The sequence below is a fragment of the Salvelinus fontinalis genome, chromosome 1 (genome assembly GCF_029448725.1).
Source record: "Salvelinus fontinalis isolate EN_2023a chromosome 1, ASM2944872v1, whole genome shotgun sequence".
NCBI classification, from domain to species: Eukaryota; Metazoa; Chordata; class Actinopteri; order Salmoniformes; family Salmonidae; genus Salvelinus; species Salvelinus fontinalis.
In genome coordinates, this window is record NC_074665.1 from 87,707,251 (window position 1) to 87,727,965 (window position 20,715).

The 20,715-nt window shown below is 42.2% G+C and overlaps 2 protein-coding genes across 4 annotated transcripts in view; both read right to left on the reverse strand.

Moving 5' to 3' along the window:
* Positions 1-1,011: 1,011 nt before the first annotated feature.
* On the reverse strand, positions 1,012-14,177 carry dync2li1 (dynein, cytoplasmic 2, light intermediate chain 1). Of its 2 annotated transcripts, none has more exons than XM_055935141.1 (13): positions 14,029-14,177; positions 13,630-13,762; positions 12,935-12,969; positions 12,771-12,840; positions 12,599-12,687; positions 12,275-12,470; positions 12,099-12,167; positions 10,194-10,271; positions 9,691-9,770; positions 9,481-9,551; positions 9,256-9,353; positions 9,057-9,152; positions 1,012-3,645 (listed from the first exon to the last, which is right to left on the reverse strand). In XM_055935141.1, the coding sequence occupies exons 1-13, from the start codon at positions 14,040-14,042 to the stop codon at positions 3,583-3,585; spliced, it is 1,092 nt and encodes a 363-aa protein (XP_055791116.1). In that variant the 5' UTR covers positions 14,043-14,177; the 3' UTR covers positions 1,012-3,582. The 2 variants fall into 2 exon arrangements, with proteins under 2 accessions (XP_055791116.1, XP_055791111.1); XM_055935136.1 differs by having other exon boundaries at positions 13,630-13,765.
* Positions 14,178-16,240: 2,063 nt separating this feature from the next.
* The window catches only part of LOC129863237 (centrosomal protein of 170 kDa-like), a 122,990-nt gene continuing 118,515 nt past the window's right edge, over positions 16,241-20,715 (reverse strand). For both annotated transcript variants that reach the window (XM_055935156.1, XM_055935151.1), the window contains 5 exons: positions 19,962-20,163; positions 18,908-19,158; positions 18,706-18,799; positions 18,514-18,565; positions 16,241-18,346 (listed from right to left, as the gene is read on the reverse strand). In XM_055935156.1, the coding sequence (XP_055791131.1) occupies positions 18,090-18,346; positions 18,514-18,565; positions 18,706-18,799; positions 18,908-19,158; positions 19,962-20,163 (856 nt within the window). In that variant the 3' untranslated portion in view covers positions 16,241-18,089. The remainder of the gene's footprint in view (positions 18,347-18,513; positions 18,566-18,705; positions 18,800-18,907; positions 19,159-19,961; positions 20,164-20,715) is intronic.

Consider the following 20,715-nt stretch of genomic DNA (forward strand, 5'->3'; position numbering starts at 1 on the left):
TTCTGCTCTGCAGATCCTCTTCTCTGCAGGTGCCAGCTACTCCTGCGTTGTCTTGACTGTGTACTTAGGGTCGTTATCCTGTTGGAAGGTGAACCTTCGCCCCAGTCTGAGGTCCTGAGCACTCTGGAGCAGGTTTTAATCAAGGATCTCTCTGTAATTTGCTCAGTTCATCTTTGCCTTGATCCTGACTAGTCTCCCAGTCCCTGACGCTGAAAAACATCCCCACCGCATGATGCTGCCACCACCATGCTTCATCGTAGGGTTGGTGCTAAGTTTCCTCCAGATGTGACGCTTGGCATTCAGGCCAAAGAGTTCAATCTTGGTTTCATCAGACCAGAGAATCTTGTTTCTCATGGTCTGAATCTTTAGGTGCCTTTTGGCAAACTCCAAGCGGGCTGTCATGTGCCTTTTACTGAGGAGTGGCTTCTGTCTGGTCACTCTACCATAAAGGCCTGATTGGTGGAGTGCTGCAGAGATTGTTGGTTCTTCCATCTCCACAGAGGAACTCTGGAGCTCTGTCAGAGGGACAATCAGGTTCTTGGTCACCTACCTGACCAAGGCACTTCTCCCCTGATCGCTCAGTTTGGCTGGGCAGCCAGCTCTAGGAAGAGTCTTGGTGGTTCCAAACTTCTTCCAATTAAGAATGAAGGCAGCCATTGTGTTCTTGGGGACCTTCAATGCTGCAGACATGTTTTGGTATCCTTCCCCAGATCTGTGCCTTGACGCAATACTGTCTCCGAGCTCTACGGACAATTCCTTTGACCTCATGGCTTGGTTTTTACTGACATGCACTCTCAACTGTGGGACCTTATATAGACAGGTGTGTACCTTTCCAAATAATGTCCAATCAATTGAATTTACCAAAGGTGGACTCTAACCAAGTTGTAGAAACATCTCAAAGATAATCAAAGGAAACACCTGAGCTCAATTTCAACTCCAATAGCAAAGGGGCTGAATACTTATGTCAATAAGGTATTTATGTTTAGAAATATTAATACATTTGGGAAAAAATCTAAAAAACAGTTGTTGCTTTATTATGGGGTATTGTGTATAGATTGATGAGACATAAACTATATTTAATCCATTTTAGAATAAGGCTGTAACGTACCACAATGTGGAAAAAGTCAAGAGGTCTGAATACTTTCGGAATGCACTGTAAATGTGACGTCTCTACTGGAAGTATGGCAACAAATCTAGTAAATGATTCTGACAGTATAAAGAAGTAATACTACTGTAATGCTGTTATTACTTAAAGGTATATTGTTGTATATCTAATGTATTTCCACTCGCAGAAAGTGACATGCCAGTATGTTGCAATCTGTTGGGATCTCCTTATAAAAATAAATCATTTGTTTTTCTTTCTTGTTGTAAAAAAGTCAAGTAAACAATCTTTTTCAAAATAGCCTACTTGTAACAGTAGTATGTATGAATAGGAACATCTATGTACAGTTGAAGTCTGAAGTTTACATACACTTAGGTTGGAGTTTTCAATCACTCCACAAAATTCTTGTCAACAAACTATAGTTTTGGCAAGTCAGTTAGGACATCTACTTTGTGCATGACACAAGTCATTTTCCCAACAATTGTTTACAGACATATTATTTAACTTCTAATGTTACAATTCACTGTATCACAATTCCAGTAGGTCAAAAATGTACATACACTAAGTTGACTGTGCCTTTAAACAGTTTGAAAAATTCCCAAAAATTATGTCATGGCTTTAGAAGCTACTGATAGGCTAATTGACATCATTTGAGTCAATTGGAGGTGTACCTGTGGATGTATTTTGGATGTATTCCTACCTTCAAACTCAGTGCCTCTTTGCTTGACATCATGGGAAACTCAAAATAAATCAGCCAAGACCTCAGAATATAAATTGTAGACCTCCACAAGTCTGGTTCATCCTTGGGAGTAAACGCCTGAAGGTACCACGTTCATCTGCACAAACAATAGTACGCAAGTATAAACAACATGGGACCATGCAGCCGTCATACCGATCAGGAAGGAGACACGTTCTGTCTCCTAGAGATGAACATACTTTGGTGCGAAAAGTGCAAATCAATCCCAGAACAACAACAAAGGACCTTGTGAAGATGCTGGAGGAAACAGGTACAAAAGTATCTATATCCACAGTAAAACGAGTCCGATATCGACATAACCTGAAAGGCCACTCAGCAAGGAAGAAGCCACTGCTCCAAAACCGCCATAAAAAAGCTAGACTACGGTTTGCAACTGCACATGGGGACAAAGATCGTACTTTTTGGAGAAATGTCCTCTGGTCTGATGAAACAAAAATAGAACTGTTTGGCCATAATGACATTCATTATGTTTGGAGAAAAAAGGGGGAGGCTTGCAAGCCAAAGAACACCATCCCAACCATGAAGCACGGGGGTGGCAGCATCATGTTGTGGGAGTGCTTTGTTGCAGGAGGGACTGGTGCACTTCACAAAATAGATGGCATCATGAGGTAGGACAACTATGTGGATATATTGAAGCAACATCTCAAGACATCAGTCAGGAAGTTAAAGCTTGGTCGCAAATGGGTCTTCCAAATGGACAATGACCCCAAGCATACTTCCAAAGTTGTGGCAAAATGGCTTAAGGACAACAAAGTCAAGGTATTGGAGTGGCCATCACAAAGCCCTGACCTCAATCCTATAGAAAATCTGTCGGCAGAACTGAAAAAGCGAGTGCAAGCAAGGAGGCCTACAAAGCTAACTCAGTTACACCAGCTCTGTCAGGAGGAATAGACCAAAATTCCCCTAACTTATTGTGGGAAGCTTGTGGAAGGATACCCGAAACATTTGACCCAAGTTAAACAATTTAAAGGCAATGCTACCAAATCCTAATTGAGTGTATGTAAACTTCTGACTCACTGGGAATGTGATGAAAGAAATAAAAGTTGAAATAAATCATTCTCTCAACTATTATTCTGACATTTCACATTCTTAAAATAAAGTGGTGATCCTAACTGACCTAAGACAGGGATTTTTTACTATAATTAAACGTCAGGAATTGTGAAAAACTGAGTTTAAATGTATTTGGCTAAGATGTATGTAAACTTCCGACTTCAACTGTATGAAGCCAAAACAATCAATATGAAATGTTCTACAGTATATGATAATGAAGTCTGTACAGTTTATTAAAAGACTGGATAGGTATCTGCCATGGCTGAAGTCTGTACAGTTTATTAAAAGACTGGATAGGTATCTGCCATGGCTGAAGTCTGTTGGGTTTATTAAAAGACTGGATAGGTATCTGCCATGGCTGAAGTCTGTACAGTTTATTAAAAGACTGGATAGGTATCTGCCATGGCTGAAGTCTGTACAGTTTATTAAAAGACTGGATAGGTATCTGCCATGGCTGAAGTCTGTACAGTTTATTAAAAGACTGGATAGGTATGTGCCATGGCTGAAGTCTGTACAGTTTATTAAAAGACTGGATAGGTATGTGCCATGGCTGAAGTCTGTACAGTTTATTAAAAGACTGGATAGGTATCTGCCATGGCTGAAGTCTGTCGGTGCCTTAGAACATTCTGTTATTTCGATCTCATTGGATGAGAGAGCTGATGAGTCCATTAAATTAGGTCTCCAGTTCCAGGCCTTTCCAAGATTTGGACGCGTTTCTCTTGTACTGATCCAGTTCCTGTAGAAAAGACAGAAGGCACAATGTTATCATGAGTGTTCTGGGTTCATTCTACATGGTTTATCTATCCTATAGAATCCTATAGTGTTAAAACCATGTCAGGATACCATGCAAGACGACTGTCAAACAACGTAAGCAGTATAACAGAAAGCTGTTCTGGATGCTGAGCTCAGGGTTCAGCTGACTGATTCAGTTAGGTGATACATCTGACATGCTGTATATGACAGAGAGTCAATCAGTATTGCTGGTAAAAACATATGAACTCAGTGTGACCCGGAACTGAATTCTGACCTCATACCCCGCTCCTCCGCTCTCTCCACTGGCTTCCAGTTGAAGCTCGGATCCGCTACAAGACCATGGTGCTTGCCTACGGAGCTATGAGGGGAACGGCACCTCCGTACCTTCAGGCTCTGATCAGGCCCTACACCCAAACAAGGGCACTGCGTTCATCCACCTCTGGCCTGCTCGCCTCCCTACCTCTGAGGAAGTACAGTTCCCGCTCAGCCCAGTCAAAACTGTTCGCTGCTCTGGCACCCCAATGGTGGAACAAACTCCCTCACGATGCCAGGTCAGCGGAGTCAATCACCACCTTCCGGAGACACCTGAAACCCCACCTCTTTAAGGAATACCTAGGATAGGATAAAGTAATCCTTCTAACCCCCCCCCCCCCTTAAAAGAGTTAGATGCACTATTGTAAAGTGGTTGTTCCACTGGATATCATAAGGTGAATGCACCAATTTGTAAGTCGCTCTGGATAAGAGCGTCTGCTAAATGACTTAAATGTAAATGTAAATAAAAACCCATCTATAAAGGTTGCATCTGAAGCAAGTTCCACCTATTGGCTCTGTCTGGGTTTCTAGACTCATCTATCAAGGTACATGTTTGAGTCTTTAGTATCCACATTCTGTATACTGGCATGGATTCAGTACCCCAGCCTCTCAACTCCTATTGGCTGACTCCTTCCATAACATGATCCCTGTCCAATGGAAGTGCTATCTGATTCAGTGACAATAAAACATCATCTGGACTCTTACAGCCAGATACACACCTGAGGTTACTTTAGTTCAGGGTTATTACAGGGCAATGCAGTGCAACTGTGCTTACTAGAAGACAAGCAGTGTAACTGGGCTTACTAGAAGACAAGCAGTGTAACTGGGCTTACTAGAAGACAAGCAGTGTAACTGGGATTACTAGAAGACAGGCAGTGTAACTGGGCTTACTAGACAAGCAGTGTAACTGGGCTTACTAGAAGACAAGCAGTGTAACTGGGCTTACTAGAAGACAAGCAGTGTAACTGGGCTTACTAGAAGACAAGCAGTGTAACTGGGCTTACTAGAAGACAGGCAGTGTAACTGGGCTTACTAGACAAGCAGTGTAACTGGGCTTACTAGAAGACAAGCAGTGTAACTGGGCTTACTAGAAGACAAGCAGTGTAACTGGGCTTACTAGAAGACAAGCAGTGTAACTGGGATTACTAGAAGACAGGCAGTGTAACTGGGCTTACTAGACAAGCAGTGTAACTGGGCTTACTGAAAGACAAGCAGTGTAACTGGGCTTACTAGAAGACAAGCAGTGTAACTGGGCTTACTAGAAGACAAGCAGTGTAACTGGGCTTACTGAAAGACAAGCAGTGTAACTGGGCTTACTGAAAGACAAGCGGTGTAACTGGGCTTACTAGAAGACAAGCAGTGTAACTGGGCTTACTAGAAGACAAGCAGTGTAACTGGGCTTACTAGAAGACAAGCGGTGTAACTGGGCTTACTAGAAGACAAGCAGTGTAACTGGGCTTACTAGAAGACAAGCAGTGTAACTGGGCTTACTGAAAGACAAGCGGTGTAACTGGGATTACTAGAAGACAGGCAGTGTAACTGGGCTTACTGAAAGACAAGCAGTGTAACTGGGCTTACTGAAAGACAAGCAGTGTAACTGGGCTTACTAGAAGACAAGCAGTGTAACTGGGCTTACTAGAAGACAAGCAGTGTAACTGGGCTTACTGAAAGACAAGCAGTGTAACTGGGCTTACTAGAAGACAAGCAGTGTAACTGGGCTTACTAGAAGACAAGCAGTGTAACTGGGCTTACTAGAAGACAAGCGGTGTAACTGGGCTTACTAGAAGACAAGCAGTGTAACTGGGCTTACTAGAAGACAAGCAGTGTAACTGGGCTTACTGAAAGACAAGCGGTGTAACTGGGATTACTAGAAGACAGGCAGTGTAACTGGGCTTACTAGACAAGCAGTGTAACTGGGCTTACTGAAAGACAAGCAGTGTAACTGGGCTTACTAGAAGACAAGCAGTGTAACTGGGCTTACTAGAAGACAAGCAGTGTAACTGGGCTTACTGAAAGACAAGCAGTGTAACTGGGCTTACTAGAAGACAAGCAGTGTAACTGGGCTTACTAGAAGACAAGCGGTGTAACTGGGCTTACTAGAAGACAAGCGGTGTAACTGGGCTTACTAGAAGACAAGCAGTGTAACTGGGCTTACTGAAAGACAAGCGGTGTAACTGGGATTACTAGAAGACAAGCAGTGTAACTGGGCTTACTAGAAGACAAGCAGTGTAACTGGGCTTACTGAAAGACAAGCGGTGTAACTGGGCTTACTGAAAGACAAGCGGTGTAACTGGGCTTACTAGAAGACAAGCAGTGTAACTGGGCTTACTGAAAGACAAGCAGTGTAACTGGGCTTACTAGAAGACAAGCAGTGTAACTGGGCTTACTAGAAGACAAGCGGTGTAACTGGGCTTACTAGAAGACAAGCAGTGTAACTGGGCTTACTGAAAGACAAGCAGTGTAACTGGGCTTACTAGAAGACAAGCAGTGTAACTGGGCTTACTGAAAGACAAGCGGTGTAACTGGGCTCACTAGAAGACAAGCAGTGTAACTGGGCTTACTGAAAGACAAGCAGTGTAACTGGGCTTACAAGAAGACAAGCAGTGTAACTGGGCTTACTAGAAGACAAGCAGTGTAACTGGGCTTACTAGAAGACAAGCAGTGTAACTGGGCTTACTAGAAGACAAGCAGTGTAACTGGGCTTACTAGAAGACAAGCAGTGTAACTGGGCTTACTAGAAGACAAGCAGTGTAACTGGGCTTACTAGAAGACAAGCAGTGTAACTGGGCTTACTAGAAGACAAGCAGTGTAACTGGGCTTACTGAAAGACAAGCGGTGTAACTGGGCTTACTAGAAGACAAGCAGTGTAACTGGGCTTACTAGAAGACAAGCAGTGTAACTGGGCTTACTAAAAGACAAGCGGTGTAACTGGGCTTACTAGAAGACAGGCAGTGTAACTGGGCTTACTAGACAAGCAGTGTAACTGGGCTTACTGAAAGACAAGCAGTGTAACTGGGCTTACTGAAAGACAAGCGGTGTAACTGGGCTTACTGAAAGACAAGCGGTGTAACTGGGCTTACTAGAAGACAAGCGGTGTAACTGGGCTTACTGAAAGACAAGCGGTGTAACTGGGCTTACTAGAAGACAAGCAGTGTAACTGGGCTTACAAGAAGACAAGCAGTGTAACTGGGCTTACAAGAAGACAAGCAGTGTAACTGGGCTTACTAGAAGACAAGCAGTGTAACTGGGCTTACTAGAAGACAAGCAGTGTAACTGGGCATACTAGAAGACAAGCAGTATAACTGGGCTTACAAGAAGACAAGCAGTGTAACTGGGCTTACTAGAAGACAAGCAGTGTAACTGGGCTTACTAGAAGACAAGCAGTGTAACTGGGCTTACTAGAAGACAAGCAGTGTAACTGGGCTTACTGAAAGACAAGCAGTGTAACTGGGCTTACTAGAAGACAAGCAGTGTAACTGGGCTTACTAGAAGACAAGCAGTGTAACTGGGCTTACTAGAAGACAAGCAGTGTAACTGGGCTTACTAGAAGACAAGCAGTGTAACTGGGCTTACTAGAAGACAAGCAGTGTAACTGGGCTTACTAGAAGACAAGCAGTGTAACTGGGCTTACTGAAAGACAAGCGGTGTAACTGGGCTTACTAGAAGACAAGCGGTGTAACTGGGCTTACTAGAAGACAAGCGGTGTAACTGGGCTTACTAGAAGACAAGCAGTGTAACTGGGCTTACTAGAAGACAAGCAGTGTAACTGGGCTCACTAGAAGACAAGCAGTGTAACTGGGCTTACTAGAAGACAAGCAGTGTAACTGGGCTTACTAGAAGACAAGCAGTGTAACTGGGCTTACTAGAAGACAAGCAGTGTAACTGGGCTTACTGAAAGACAAGCAGTGTAACTGGGCTTACTAGAAGACAAGCAGTGTAACTGGGCTTACTAGAAGACAAGCAGTGTAACTGGGCTTACTAGAAGACAAGCAGTGTAACTGGGCTTACTAGAAGACAAGCAGTGTAACTGGGCTTACTAGAAGACAAGCAGTGTAACTGGGCTTACTAGAAGACAAGCAGTGTAACTGGGCTTACTAGAAGACAAGCAGTGTAACTGGGCTTACTAGAAGACAAGCAGTGTAACTGGGCTTACTGAAAGACAAGCGGTGTAACTGGGCTTACTAGAAGACAAGCGGTGTAACTGGGCTTACTAGAAGACAAGCGGTGTAACTGGGCTTACTAGAAGACAAGCAGTGTAACTGGGCTTACTAGAAGACAAGCAGTGTAACTGGGCTTACTAGAAGACAAGCAGTGTAACTGGGCTTACTAGAAGACAAGCAGTGTAACTGGGCTTACTAGAAGACAAGCAGTGTAACTGGGCTTACTAGAAGACAAGCAGTGTAACTGGGCTTACTGAAAGACAAGCAGTGTAACTGGGCTTACTAGAAGACAAGCAGTGTAACTGGGCTTACTAGAAGACAAGCAGTGTAACTGGGCTTACTAGAAGACAAGCAGTGTAACTGGGCTTACTGAAAGACAAGCGGTGTAACTGGGCTTACTAGAAGACAAGCGGTGTAACTGGGCTTACTAGAAGACAAGCGGTGTAACTGGGCTTACTAGAAGACAAGCAGTGTAACTGGGCTTACTAGAAGACAAGCAGTGTAACTGGGCTTACTAGAAGACAAGCAGTGTAACTGGGCTTACTAGAAGACAAGCAGTGTAACTGGGCTTACTAGAAGACAAGCAGTGTAACTGGGCTTACTAGAAGACAAGCAGTGTAACTGGGCTTACTAGAAGACAAGCAGTGTAACTGGGCTTACTAGAAGAGAAGCAGTGTAACTGGGCTTACTAGAAGACAAGCAGTGTAACTGGGCTTACTAGAAGACAAGTAGAGATGTTTGAGCTAGATTAGAAGAACATGATCATCTTGACAGTCTCCATGGACCCATACAGTGTGTGCTGTAGCCAACGCTTCTAACCCTAGGGTTGCGTTTACACAGGCAGCCCAATTCAGATTTTTTTTCCACTTTTGCTTTTTGACCAATCAGATCAGAAACATTGGAGTTAAGACAGGGTTCATACCGTGTCTTTCTGGGCCCTCATGGAGTCAATCTGGGGCTCACTATACTGGGGGTCCTTTGCTGGGTCCTTCAGCTCTCTGTGGTGGTCACTGGTGTTCTGGTGAACGACACGAGTAATGGATCAGTATCACACACACACACATATATATATTAACCTGTGTGTGTGAATGAGAGGGTATTTGTCCGTATGCAGGAATTACCTCAGGAGGGAAAACGACCTCAAACACTTTCTTCCACAGATCTAGAGGGTTTTTAGCATGAAGAGTCCCAATGTCCACATCTGTGGTTGGGGGAGAACCTGGAGAGTAGTGACATCAACTGTGTCATGTTACAATAACACACACACTATCAGTATGATAAACAGTAGGGCACTTTAACACTGCCATAATGATTGTTACCATAAGGGGGTGCTAAACACAACTCACCTATCTGGCTGAGAGAGTCCATCCCAGCAGGAATGATTAGAGGCTTACTGAGGTCAGAGGACATATATTTCCTGTCAGTATAGGAGGAAACATGTACATCTGTGTTAATGTTGAATGACAGTGGACATTAATTATACTGAGCTGAAGTCTAGTCCTCTAAAATGATGACAAACTGTGGCATAGACAGATGGAGGGTACAACAGCTCTCACCCCTTCTCTGTCCCGAATCCTAGTTGTGTGAATAAGCTCTTAGTTTTGGACATCAAGCTCTCAGACTTGCTGCTGGTAAACTACAGGTGAAAGGATGGACAGATGGTGTAGATAACAGACAGGTGAAAGGATGGAACAATGGTGAGGGAGAGAGAACAGACAGGTGAAAGGATGGAACAATGGTGAGGGAGAGAGAACAGACAGGTGAAAGGATGGAACAATGGTGAGGGAGAGAGAACAGACAGGTGAAAGGATGGAACAATGGTGAGGGAGAGAGAACAGACAGGTGAAAGAATGGAACAATGGTGAGGGAGAGAGAACAGACAGGTGAAAGGATGGACAGATGGTGAGGCAGAAATAATAGAACATCTTGTGTAATGAAACGATACCATCACTCATACATAGCACTTGAGATACTTGTTTGATATAGCCTAAAGTGAAATACTGATATTCATAGGCACATTGGCAACTGTGTTTATGACTATTAGGACTACGGTTCTTACAATTAAAGAAGCTGCGTAGTAATGAGAAATAAACCGAAGGGTCTTGCAGATCACTTTCCTCTTCTCCGAGTCAAAGTCCTACAAAGAAAATGTATTTATCCGTCAAATACACTAACTTTTCCACAAAACCATAAATCAACAGAAATAGCCAACAATTGTAAACAAATCCAACAACTACATTCTTCAGGGTGAATATACACTACCGGTCAAAAGTTTGGACACACCTACTCATTCAACGGTTTTTCTTTAATTTTTTACTATTTTCTACATTGTAGAATAACACTGAAGACATCAAAACTATGAAATAACACATATGGAATCATGTAGTAACATAAAAAGTGTTAAACAAATCAAAATATATTTTATAGATTCTTCAAATAGCCAACCTTTGCCTTGATGACAGCTTTGCACAGTCTTGGCATTCCCTCAACCAGCTTCACCTGGAATGCTTTTCCAACAGTCTTGAAGGAGTTTCCACATATGCTGAGCACTTGTTGGCTGCTTTTCTTTCACTCTGCGGTTCAACTCATCCCAGCTGCACTCCATCACTCCCCTTCTTGGTAAAATAGCTCTTACACTGCCTGGAGGTGTGTTGGGTCATTGTCCTGTTGAAAAACAAATGATAGTCCTACTAAGCCAAAACCAGATGGGATGGCGTATCACTGGAGAATGCTGTGGTAGCCATGCTGGTTAAGTGTGCCTTGAATTCTAAATAAATCACATAGGTCACCAGCAAAGCACCCCCACACCATCACACCTCCTCCTCCATGCTTTACGGTGGGAAATATGCAGAGATCATCCGTTCCTCCACACCGGGTCTCACAAAGACTCCAGACCAAAGGACACATTTCCACCGTCTAATGTCCATTGCTCGTGTTTCTTGGCCCAAGCAAGTCTCTTCTTATTATTGGTGTCCTTTAGTAGTGGTTTCTTTGTAGAAATTCGACCATGAAGGCCTGATTCACACAGTCTCCTCTGAACAGTTGATGTTGAGATGCGTCTTACTTGAACTCTGTGAAGTATTTATTTGGGCTGCAATTTCTGAGGCTGGTAACTCTAATGAACTTATCCTCTGCAGCAGAGGTAACCGTGTCTTCCATTCCTGTGGTGGTCCTCATGAGAGACAGTTTCATCATAGCGCTTGATGGTTTTTGCAACTGCACATTTTCTGTATTGACTGACCTTCATGTCTTAAAGCAATGATGGACTTTCATTTTCTTTGCGTATTTGAGCTGTTCTTGCCATAATATGTACTTGGTCTTTTACCAAATAAGGCTATCTTCTCTATACCCCCCTACCTTGTCACAACACAACTGATTGGCTCAAATGCATTAATAAGGAAATAAATTCTACAAATTAACTTTTAAGATGGCACACCTGTTAATTTAAATGCATTCCAGGTGACTACCTCATGAAGCTGGTTGAGAGAATGCAAAGAGTGTGCAATGCTGTCATCAAGGCAGGTAGCCTAGTAGTTAGAGCGTTGGACTAGTAACCGAAAGGTTGCAAGATTGAATCCCTGAGATGACAAGATAAAAATCTGTCGTTCTGCCCCTGAACAAGGCAGTTAACCCACTGTTCCTAGGCCGTCATTGAAAATAAGAATTTGTTCTTAACTGACTTGCCTAGTTAAAAACATTTAAAAATAAATTCAAAAAAAGGCAAAGGGTTGCTATTTGAAGAATCTCAAATACAAAAAATATGATTTGCTTAACACTTTTTTTGGTTACTACATGATTCCATATGTGTTATATCATAGTTTTGATGTCTTCACTATTATTCTACAATGTAGAAAATAGTGAAAATAAAGAAAAACCCTAGAATGAGTAGGTGTTCTAAAACTTTTGACCGGTAGTGTACTTTTTTATATCAATACCTCTCAGATGAGTAGAAAACATATCTCACCTGAAATATATCAAACTTGCTGCCAATAATCACCAGTGGAACAGGGAAGGGGTTGATCAGCTCTCTGTCCTGTTGGGAGACTCAGAGTTAATATCCTATGTAGCAAAGACTCCTTTTACATTAATAATGCTGCGCTTTAAAAAAATCATAACTACTATAAAAAGTTGTTGTCTTACCGGGTGGTCTTTAGGGAGGACCATTAGGGGTCTGTTCTGGGCCTGCTGCTTGGACCCAGCTTTGGACTCTAGTGTCCTTTGTGGCTTGGAGCAAGCTTTCTCCACCTGGGTCCGTGTTGTCTGAAGCAGCCTCTCCATGGTTCCCCATAGAGCATTGGGCTTGGACAGGTCCAGAACCAGCACCACAGACAGAGACCTGATAAATCACACACAAACCTCTTTACTTTCATCAGCACAATGTCTCTGCAGAGTGGCATTAGAGAAGAGGGCATGTGATGAACTACTCATTTAAGAAGCAGTTTAGGTAGTGGGACTGGGACTGACCTAACATTCTGAGCAGTGATGGGGATCTGAACCAGGTCTGACAGGGAGGTACCTCCTCCCAGCTCCCACAGGTGAGCTATGTCTTTGGGCTGGAGGAGGAGAACAACAGGTCAGACTGATAATCACACACTATCAGCTCCCTGGAATTGTACAAATGAAAGCGGTGTCATACAGTGTTGTGTCCTCGCGCCCGTCTACCAAAGGTGTACTCCAACGCTAGAGTTGGTTTAGGAGGTTCATCCCTAGAAGAGAACAACATATAATTCACAGAAATAGAGACAGCTATACTAGTATCTCACTATAAAAATACATCAGTGGTACTGAGAATAAACTCACCTGTCGAGGCACCGGAGCAAAATTGTAGTTTTACCCTAAGAGGGGGGAATATGATTATCAAGGATATCAACCACCAGAGCCACTGCCTGTTCACACAGCTACCATCCAGAAGGCGAGGTCAGTACGGGTGCATCGACGCCAGGCCTATCTCAAGGCCATCAGACTACTAAACAGCAATCACTAACTCAGAGAGGCTGCTGCCTACATTGAAACCCACTCACTGGCCACTTTAAGAAATGGATCACTAGTTACTTTATACAATGCACTGTAAATATTGCCACCTCAAAATGTTTACATATCGTACATTACTCATATCACATGCAAATACTGTAATTCATACCATCTATTGGACCTTGCCTATGCCGCTCAGCCATCGCTCTTTCATATACTTACATGTACATATTCTCATTCACCCCTTTAGATTTGTGTGTATTAGGTTGATGTTGGGGAATTGTTAGGTATTCCTGCACTGTTGGAACTAGAAGCACAAGCATTTCGCTACACTCGCATTAACATCTGCTAAACATGTGTATGTGACACATAAAATTGATTTGTAGGTTACTGCTGTGCTGGAACAAAAGCCTTCACACCCAGTAGCTCTCCAGGACCAGATTTAGAGAACCCGGATCTCACTATTAGGAGGACTGTTAGCTAGTTTCTCCAGACACACAGTCATAAAGATGGCTACAGCTTACCCCTGCTTTATTCCCAATGAAGAACACGGTTCTCTCGTTGAGTGACCCTGGATCAACTCCGCCATCCTCCTCCCCTCCTGTCCCGTCCTCCCGACTCTGAACCTCCGCAGAGGCCAACTCCCATAGCGTGTCACTACTAGACAAACGTCACGATGTAACCTTATTTGTTCATTCTGATAGTTTGTTGTCGCCCAAAACAATGTTGTTAATAGCTGGGTAGCTAGCTAACATTCGCAAGCGTAACATTATATAAAATATACTGGTAACTAGCTAAAACCCTTTTAACTGTGGTTAAATGGTTTGCTAAAAAGGACGGTCCTCTGCTGCTAGTTAGTTAGCTAAAGTTAGTTTAGAAAAACATGCAAAATTAGAAGACCAAAGTGGCAAACAAGATCTTACCTTATCTTTGGCATTGACTACCTTTAAATTAAATGTAAAGACTTGAGTTTGATTGCCCCGTTGTTTGAAAATATGAAGGACTAGCTTGACGTTTACATATCAGTCGCCTCGGATCGGTAAACGTTGCGCTGGGCAACGTCGCAGTTCGATGATGGAATTTAGCACTTTGCCCAAAGGGTTTGTGGGAAAGGTAGTTTCAAGAGTCAGAGACTAACGTTAGATGAAAAACATAATAATTTACAGGGTGATCCACAGTAATTCTGTACTTTTTGGTGATGGAAAGATGTACGGTTTTAGAACCATAAGGACCTTATCTTTCATATTAGCGAGAAATAAAACATATATTAAAAGTTTAAAAAAGGAGACACACCTTGATAGGGCTTATGGTTAGTGTTCCCACACAGCCAGATCTCCAGATAACAGACGGAAGACAAGAGACGACCAACTGTGCTAATTAGCTATCTAGCATGTTATGAACACCTGTGTCTAACCTTAACTGGGGAAGTGTAGTTTGGTCACATGGAGGCTCCATAGCTGTATGGATCTGTAACTGCTACAGTGTAGTTTAGTAGGATGGAGGCCGCTATAGCTGTATGGATCTGTAACTGCTACAGTGTAGTTTAGTAGGATGGAGGCTCCCATAGCTGTATGGATCTCTAACTGCTACAGTTAAATATTACTTTTTTTTAAAGGATTCTTCCTCGCTGATGAAAGATAAGGGCCAAATGTTTCAAAAGCCATATTGATGTTATTAAAAGTTAAAACACTGCGTCAGGATTATACTTCACATGAGGCAGTCGTGGACGAAGCTAACGGCTGAGAATTATTTACGAACCCGAGTCATCCAAGAGTGCAATGTTTCCCCTGCTTAGCTAAATCCCAGGCAGTAGCTCACAAGTCTTGGAAGTCAGCAATGAAGTTTTCAAGTTACATATCTCGAAAACTTGATTGCTGATAAGCAAAACATTTTGGAACTATGTCAACAATGAACTAATGAAACAAATACCAAAATACAGTTTTTGGAGTATTCCTTTAAGTAGGCTAGTTTTAGGGGTATATTTTTAGGGGTATATTTATATTTGTGACAACTTTTGCTTTTACTCCTGTACATTCCTAAAGGAAATTTTACTCATACATTTTTCCTGATTTAAAAAAAATGCTACGGCAGAGCAATTATGGATGGCCGTCTGCGCTATTTAAATGTCCTTTATATCAAATAGTTTCTGTTACAGGTGCATAGGTTACACAACATGATTACTAGGAGAGATGGAGACCCCTCACACCTTGTGGACAAATCCAAAACGGAGGCTGCAAAAATAGAGATGATTGATTTGGACATGATGATTATACCTAAAAAAGTGCATTGAGCAGAAAAGTGCATAAATGAAAGGTGAAAAACAAAATTCAAATGTTTAGGTATCAAACCATCATCAGTGTTAAGGTGAACACACAAACCAGTCTAAAAATGGTTTAGGTATCAAACCATCATCAGTGTTAAGGTGAGCACACAAACCAGTCTAAAAATGGTTTAGGTATCAAACCATCATCAGTGTTAAGGTGAGCACACAAACCAGTCTAAAAATGGTTTAGGTATCAAACCATCATCAGTGTTAAGGTGAGCACACAAACCAGTCTAAAAATGGTTTAGGTATCAAACCACCATCAGTGTTAAGGTGAGCACACAAACCAGTCTAAAAATGGTTTATGTATCAAACCATCATCAGTGTTAAGGTGAGCACACAAACCAGTCTAAAAATGGTTTAGGTATCAAACCATCATCAGTGTTAAGGTGAGCACACAAACCAGTCTAAAAATGGTTTAGGTATCAAACCATCATCAGTGTTAAGGCGAGCACACAAACCAGGCTAAAAATGGTTTAGGTATCAAACCATCATCAGTGTTAAGGTGAGCACACAAACCAGTCTAAAAATGGTTTAGGTATCAAACCATCATCAGTGTTAAGGCGAGCACACAAACCAGTCTAAAAATGGTGTATGTATCAAACCATCATCAGTGTTAAGGTGAGCACACAAACCAGTCTAAAAATGGTTTAGGTATCAAACCACCATCAGTGTTAAGGTGAGCACACAAACCAGTCAAAAAATTGCTCAGTATGAAAATGTATGAGTCACCATGAAATAGGTGTGTAAACTATAACTCATTGAATACCAACCTGTCTTGTTTCTACAGCAAAAATCCATGTAAATAAGGGAAGAATCTAAACTTTTTATTTAATTGAAAAAAAGTAACATAACAAAACACATGAATTGCAACAATAAAATACATTGAATTAACAAAATAAATAAAATGGTGGTTTATACAAAAAATGAAACAGAAAAGTAAAACACTGATAAGATGTGTAAACTTTCAAATGAACAAAAAAAGTGTACCGAGCACTTCAGTATTCCCATCACTTTCTTTTTTTTAATGTAATATACTGACAAACATGATGGTGTGCAGAGGATAGGTACAGAGGCATCTCATTCTGATATCAGCTGTTCCATTTAGGTTTTTGGTTTTGTCCTTTTGAATCCTAAAACCACTCACGGTGACACTAGAAGAGCCTTTGACACATTTGACAAATTATACAATTTCAGCCCACTCTTGATGATTCCTCATCTTTAAAATACATTATGCCATTTTACTATTCAAACTGGGCACTTAGTGACATCAAAGTCTATATACGAAGCAGAAAAGATGGAGAGCATGTCTTCTGGTACCTAACTTCACTATTGCTTAAGTATCTATATACTGTTGCACTATCTTGAATACATTTTATTCTAGGACACATAACTTTACATGAATGGCTTGTAAAATGGTCAGGCTAACCCTCCAAAAGGGAACTAAAGAGAAGCAGCAAACACAGTGAGGATGTCAAGTCTATACACACATACTGTAGGAGTACATGAAAACACCCTCCCTTATGGAAACGTAGAATAGTGAGCGATTCAATGTCAGTAAAAGGCTTGCTATAGAAGTCTTATGATCCTCATTCATATATGTAGTAATGACAGTGGTTACAGCTAATGCAACGTTGACAGTAACTTCTTTCTTTAATGACAGTGGTTACAGCTAATGAAGCTTTGACGGTAACTTCTTTCTTTAATGACAGTGGTTACAGCTAATAAAGCTTTGACGGTAACTTCTTTCTTTAATGACAGTGGTTACAGCTAGTAAAGCTTTGACGGTAACTTTGTTGCAGTCATGTTGTTTCATACAATTTCAAAGTCCAATTTAAAGTCCTTGTAAATCAACACTAAACAGACAGAGGTCCTTTTGGTAGAAGACCAACCAGCTCTCTCCAACAAAGGCCATTCAGGGTGTACATCTTATAAATTATTATGGACTCATGTTACTGTATAAAGTACTACAGTAAAGAGGAGGGATTCAGAATAGTCCAAGATGAAAAAGATCCGGTCGATGTCACATTTTCGTTTTCACTTCCAGTTTACAAAGATACCGCATAGTCATAACAGGAAAAATATCAAGTAATGCCAATCATATGAAATATGTAATTCAGGTCAAGGACCAGGCTTAAGGGCTCTACTCAATGTCTACGCAAACGGAGCCAACGGAGGTCCGTTTGCGTCGCATTCCAAAAATGAATCGTTTAGACTACATACAAGCATTACTGTACTGTAACATAGTTTAACATGGTACTGTAACAGTCTTAAATAGTTTTTAACAGTAAAAACATTTTTTCATGAAAATTGCATTTTACCATATAAGATTCTCTGGGTACAGAATTGCTCAGAGAAGTTGAAATTCAGTATTTTAGACAAATGTGTGCAGAAAATAGATAGAAACAGATTACCAGCAAAACAGATACATTATCATTCAAAATACAATAAGTAACATTTTGAGTTTGCTCCACTGTACACTTATTTCACGTTTATTTTATTCACAATTATTTCACATAAAAAAACTCTTTACTGTTAGCTTTGGTAGGTTACTGGTTATAGGGTGGTGGATGTTCATTCTGAAATATTCCCGAAAGAGGGGAAAATGTTCTATGAGGCAGGTGTTCTATATACGAAGCATCGCAGAGGGTGGGAAACTCCTCACTTCTGAGTGATGGCACTCTCTTCTCCACTGGGGTGGATGCGGTTGAAGTGCGGGCTTCCCAGGTCTCTGGCTGACACAGACCCTGACCCCCCAGTGGGTGCTGAGGAGGCGGTGTAGCCCTTGGCTGCAGGGCCTGGGAGGGTCTTCTGGGGCCCCTGAGAAGCAGGAGAGGGCTTGGGTGTAAGGGGGCTGGTCAGGTCAAGGCTGCTCAGGGCATCCAGGGTGCCTTCAGGATCCACCATGACATTTATCACTGTATGAGAAATATAGGAGAATGGTTGAAAAAGAGGAGCTTGTGTTTGGTTGTGATCATATATGTTGAAGCAGGTGGAATGCATGTAGTGAAACTAGTGTGTGTATAAGTCTGAATCTATTTGCAATGCACACTCCTCTTAGCGGTGGTCTGCCGCGCTCTCACACCTTGTAGCTGCTTCTCCACTCTCTTCAGCTCCAAGACGATAGAGGAGATGTTCTATTCCAAGAGAGGTAAAGGGAAGTCGTGGCATTAGAGAGGAATAAAAGTATCTTCCTTATAAAAGTTGCTTTGTTATGATGCATTATTTTTTTTTAACAATAATGAAAAAATACATGTACAACCTGTTTTTTCCTTACCTTGTTGGAGGTTTTGAGGAGTGGTATGTCGCTGTCAGATCGGAGTTTGCTCTCAATCTCATCCCAATTCCTGTCCTTGTCTTTGAACAATATTCTGGAAAAATCATAGTTCATAGAGCTAAGACTTGCTTTGCTAACATCTCCTTGATCTCTTGTGAATGTCAGATATAGAGATAAACAACATAAAGAGCTTGATTGTTACCGTATTTTTCCTGCTGTTTTGTCAACAGACTGTCTGATTTGGGCTGACAGCTGAGAGACAGATGTGAGCAGCAGACTGTCCAACACCGCCTCATCTCTGTTCCATGTGCGTCTCTGGAGGACACAGTCCAGGCTGTCTGGGGCGCGGGGGCGGTGCTCCACAGGGTGTCCGTTTATCTCAGGGGCCTTGTTCTGCACCATGGGAGGGATCTTCCTGAAGTTGAGGCTCTCGACAAACACACAGTCAATCAGCTATGAGGGGAAGAGGAAGTGATGAGGGCCAGTTATATGTGGCATCTGTATGATGCTGTGGTTTCCACAACTTAACCACGACTGGAGCGTGTTATACTGTATCTACTCGGTGTTAATGTATACTATCACCATGCTACAGATCATCCAGATTATCATAATATCAGTTAGATTAATTAGGTATTAAAGAAGTTAGCAGAGAAAGGTCAATGAAAGCTCGTTAAGAACATTTTAATATACACACTTTAGTTATATCTGAACAGTATATAGCATACTCAAAATGGGATAGAGGAAAGATCAAAGCATAATGCCAGTTCACAGTCCACACCTTCTGCAGCTGATCAAAGCATATTGCCAGTTCACAGTCCACACCTTGTGCAGCAGATCAAAGCATAATGCCAGTTCACAGTCCACACCTCCTGCAGCTGATCAAAGCACAATGCCAGTTCACAGTCCACACCTTGTGCAGCAGATCAAAGCATAATGCCAGTTCACAGTCCACACCTTCTGCAGCTGATCAAAGCATAATGCCAGTTCACAGTCCACACCTTCTGCAGCTGATCAAAGCATAATGCCAGTTCACAGTCCACACCTTGTGCAGCAGATCAAAGCATAATGCCAGTTCACAGTCCACGCCTTGTGCAGCAGATCAAAGCATAATGCCAGTTCACAGTCCACACCTTGTGCAGCAGATCAAAGCATAATGCCAGTTCACAGTCCACACCTTGTGCAGCAGATCAAAGCCAAAGTGATGCTGAAGCAGTATGTTGAGCATTAGTAGTAGAAGGAAGGAAGAAGTCAAACACCTTTTGCAAGCCCTCCTGCGTGCCTTCCTGCGTGCGGCCTACCACTTCGTGGGTGTCAATGGTGGAGCCGGGTGTGGTGGCGGCGGTGCTGACCGTGGTGCTGGGAGCCGTGCCAGAGGAGCTGACCGAGTCGACCTCTCCGGCCACATCGTGGATCTCCCGGGCGAGGATGGCCAGGTCCTTGGTCAGGTCTTGACTGATCCTACAGGGAAATAACCAGACAGGTTGCTGCAACACTTCTCTAAATCAGTACACACAGATTTCTCACAATGATACAGTATTACCTAAGACTACTCATTAGACATTGAGGAACTTCTGTATGTCAGCCTCAACAAAAAGCACTTAGCCTACTGTATAATCAATTGACACAGCACATAGAACCATTCTAAAGATTGACAATTGTCTAACCTCCATCTAGAGGCCGAAGTGAATTGACAATATTCACTTGTAAACGACAATATCCTACACGGGCATTGTATGCAGGGAACCTGAACTAAAACATGTTTACACTAAGAGATGCTTGCGATAACATAACGTTATCTTCCATTACTTTCAATCTCCTTGTCTGATGTAGGTCCTTCCTTTTGTAAGAAATATCTTGTGCTTGCTCTGAGGCAGTATGAATCTGTCCTTTTCTCACCTCTGTCTGCCCAGTTCAGTCTCCCTGATCCAAATCCAATCAGTTTTCCACTTACATTTTTTTGTGGAAACAATGTTGATTCAAGCAGTTTTTGCCCAGTGGGATGGTTCTATC